Source organism: Epinephelus moara, chromosome 7 (assembly GCF_006386435.1).
Source record: "Epinephelus moara isolate mb chromosome 7, YSFRI_EMoa_1.0, whole genome shotgun sequence".
NCBI classification, from domain to species: Eukaryota; Metazoa; Chordata; class Actinopteri; order Perciformes; family Serranidae; genus Epinephelus; species Epinephelus moara.
This window is the reverse complement of record NC_065512.1, coordinates 6,785,622-6,789,463: the sequence shown is the minus strand read 5'-3', so window position 1 is coordinate 6,789,463 and position 3,842 is coordinate 6,785,622. Positions and strand designations below refer to the sequence as shown.

Genomic DNA, 3,842 nt, shown 5'->3' with positions numbered 1-3,842 from the left:
TTTTTAACATTATGTGCAAATAAACTAATCTAAACTAAAACTAAACATTATTCATCCCGTTATGCGTTGCCACGCATGTTTCCTCCTCCTGCAGCTGCCACGGTGTTGGTCTTTTCTCCTCCTCATATTTTAGTAGAATTAATCTCTGATCCTCACGAGAAATACTTTTTTTGCCCTCACATACGGCGCTCTGTGAGGACGCTCAGTGACGCTGCGCTTCTCTCATGATTGTGATTGGTCCGCTGCATGCGCGTTCACGGCTCTTGATAAAGTAACCCTGGGTTGAGTTACCGAGTTGGTATCCAGCGTCGTGATACCGATTATCCTGATTGCCATTGTTAGGGTTAGTCAACCCAGGATAGGTCTGGGTAACCCAGGAAAGGTTGATCTCGCTTCGTGATACAGGCCCCTGGTAAACACCACCTACATATACCTGTCTGGGTAATCGCCACCCACATACACCTGTGCGGGTAAACGCCACCCACATACACCTGTGCGGGTAAACGCCACCCACATACACCTGTCCATGTAAACACCACCCACATACACCTGTGCGGGTAAACGCCACCCACATACACCTGTGCGGGTAAACACCACCCACATACACCTGTGCGGGTAAACGCCACCCACATACACCTGTCCATGTAAACACCACCCACATACACCTGTCCATGTAAACATCACCCACATACACCTGTCCATGTAAACATCACCCACATACACCTGTCCATGTAAACACCACCTACATACACCTGTCCATGTAAACACCACCTACATACACCTGTCTGGGTAAACACCACCTACATACACCTGTGCGGGTAAACGCCACCCACATACACCTGTGCGGGTAAACGCCACCCACATACACCTGTCCATGTAAACACCACCCACATACACCTGTCCATGTAAACATCACCCACATACACTTGTACACCTGTTGTTCTATCAACCAACATGGACAGCAGCATGTTACTGTGGATAAGGATTATGTTCAGGACCAGGATCAGGATTAAGGTTAGGATCAGTATCAGATTTAGGATCAGAATTAGGATCAGGATCAGAATTAGGATCAGGATCAGTGAAACTTTGACAACAGAGTTTAAGTAAAACATCCTGATTTATTTTTATCTTTGATCTGAAACACCTAAACGATCTCTGCTGGCAAACTGGAGGAAGTGATGTCATGAGTGATGTCATCGCTGATGTATAACTCTGGTTATTTTCCTGACAGAGATTCTCACGAGTCAGAGAGACTTCTGAATGGATTGTCGGAGACGACGCTGCCAATGGAGGTCACATAACATCATATCCCATCATCCCCTGCTCCTCCTCCCGTCACCTCCTCCTCCACAGTGTCTGACCGGTGAATGTGACACGCCGTGACCTCCAGAAGAAGAAGAATCAGAACATTTTAGTGTGGACGATGATATTATTATTATTGTTATTATAATTATTATTATTACTGTTGTACAGTTTGTAAATGTATTTTGATGTAAAATAGTTTTTGTTTCATCAGTTTAGTTTCTGAATCAGATTATCATCATGTGACTGCAGAATCAACTCTGATTGGTTCACAACAAATCCTGAATCTTCGCTCTGATTGGACCGTGATGAGTCTGTATCTTCGCTCTGATTGGTTATTTATTTGTAATGTTTACATTTTGTATTTCGTTAAAAATCATTTTCCAAAGATGGACTTAATTTGACAGATGTAAGGATGTTTCTGTGACGTCATGATTTAATTCATATTTTTTAAATGTTTGTTAAAGAATCTCTCCATGGCCTTCTGATCATTTAAACCCACATTGAAATAAAGATATGCATCCTGTAAAAACAGACGTGGATCTGCAGCTGGAACACAAAAGTTTTTTATATTTTTAAACTTGTCGGAGGTGAAGTCGGACAGACGCTGATCAGATGTGTGTGAACTGAAGCTCTGACAGGTTTCACTGTTTCTATTTTGTCCGTCAGTATGAATCATGAAGTGTGTGTCGGCTGGTTCACACACTCTGTTCGCTCTGTTTGTGTTTCAGATATAAAATGCTGAGAAATAAAAATGCATCACACTGATGGCTCTTAAACATTGTGGTTTATTTCAGTTTGTAAATAAAAACAATAAATGCTTCAGATTTTTAACCTTTTTTTTTAACTAAAAATCCTGTTTGTACAATCAGTGTGTTTAAATACGAGGATGAGGAGTTTGTACTTAGATATTTCCATACTTGTCTGCTGCATCTCAGCTTCAGTTATTTTATATTAATAATTAATACATTTGTGTAAATTTTCAGTGCAGTAAAAGTACATTTTCACGCAGAAATGTGCTGCGTTAGAAGTAGATAATACTTTTTCATTTATTTATTTTAATTTTTTTGTTTAGTCCAGTTGAAGGCGAGGGCTACCACCACTGATGATGTTAAATAATTTAAACATTTTACATTATTTAAATATATAAAAATGTATCATATTTTAAATGATTTATATATGTATAAATAATGTATCTTTCACTTAGATTGATATATACACTCACCTGCCACTTTATTAGGTACACCTGTTTTACTGCTCATTAATGCCAATATCTAAAAAGCCAATCACATGGCACCAACTCAACACATTTAGTCATGTAGACATGGTGAAGACGAGCTGCTGATGTTCAAACGGAGCATCAGAATGATGAAGAAAGGTGTTTTAAGGGACTTTGAACGTGGCATGGTTGTTGGTGCCAGACGGGCTGGTCTGAGTATTTACTGGGATTCATCTCTAGGGTTTACAGAGGATGGTCCCAAAAAGAGAAAATATCCAGTGAGCCAAAATGCCTTGTTGATGCCAGAGGTCAGAGGAGAATGGCCAGACTGGTTCAAGATGATAGAAAGGCAACAGGAAGTCAAATAAGCACTGGTTCCAACCAAGGTGTGCAGAAGACCATCTCTGAAGCAACAACACCTTGTCCAACCTTGAAGCAGATGGGCTACAGCAGCAGAAGACCACACCAGGTGCCACTCCTGTCAGCTAACAACAGGAAACTGAGGCTACAATTCACACGGGTTTTCTCACCAAAACTGGACAATAGAAGATTGGAAAAACCACATTCAGATGGAAGCATGGATCCATCCTGCCTTGTATCAACGCTTCAGGCTGCTGCTGGTGGTGTAATGGTGTGGGGGAGATTTTCTTAGTACCAACTGAGCATGGTTTAAACACCACAGCCTACCTGAGTATTGTTGCTGAGCGTGTCCATCCCTTTATGACCACAGTGTACCCATCTTCTGATGGCTACTTCCAGCAGGATAACGCACCATGTCACAAAGCTCACATCATCTCAAACATGACAATGAGTTCACTGTACTCCAATGGCCTCCACAGTCACCAGATCTCAGTCCAATAGAGCACCTTTGGGATGTGCTGGAACGGGAGATTCTCATCATGGAGCAACTGTGTGATGTCATCATGTCAATATGGACCAACATCTCTGAGGAATGTTTCCAGCACCTTGTTGAATCTATGACATGGTACTAGCAGGGTGTACCTAATAAAGTGGCCGGTCAGTGTATATGCATATATATGGAATTAATCATTATAATTGTTATAAAATATGTAATTATTTGAACATATAGATGCAGATAACATTAAAAACATGAGATGTGTTTTTCTATATTCTTCCTCTTATTAATATTATGACTATTATGATAAATACTGCTGCAGAAAAAAAGAGTGCAACATTTTGTTGTCTTCTGTCGATAGGAACATTAATCTTTCTGTAGCATGGAGCAGGTGAAGGCCTAATCAATTAGTATGTATAGACACAGGAGGACTCTATGTCCCAGAGTGCCGTGCGGCTCGGTGCT

General features: G+C 40.8%; 1 protein-coding gene across 2 annotated transcripts in view; it reads left to right on the top strand.

Annotated features, from left to right (window-relative positions):
* The window catches only part of epc2 (enhancer of polycomb homolog 2 (Drosophila)), a 15,418-nt gene extending 13,348 nt beyond the window's left edge, over window positions 1-2,070 (top strand). For both annotated transcript variants that reach the window (XM_050049261.1, XM_050049260.1), the window contains exon 14: window positions 1,232-2,070. In XM_050049261.1, coding sequence (XP_049905218.1) covers window positions 1,232-1,301 — 70 coding nt within the window. In that variant the 3' untranslated portion in view covers window positions 1,302-2,070. The remainder of the gene's footprint in view (window positions 1-1,231) is intronic.
* The last annotated feature ends 1,772 nt before the right edge of the window (window positions 2,071-3,842 follow it).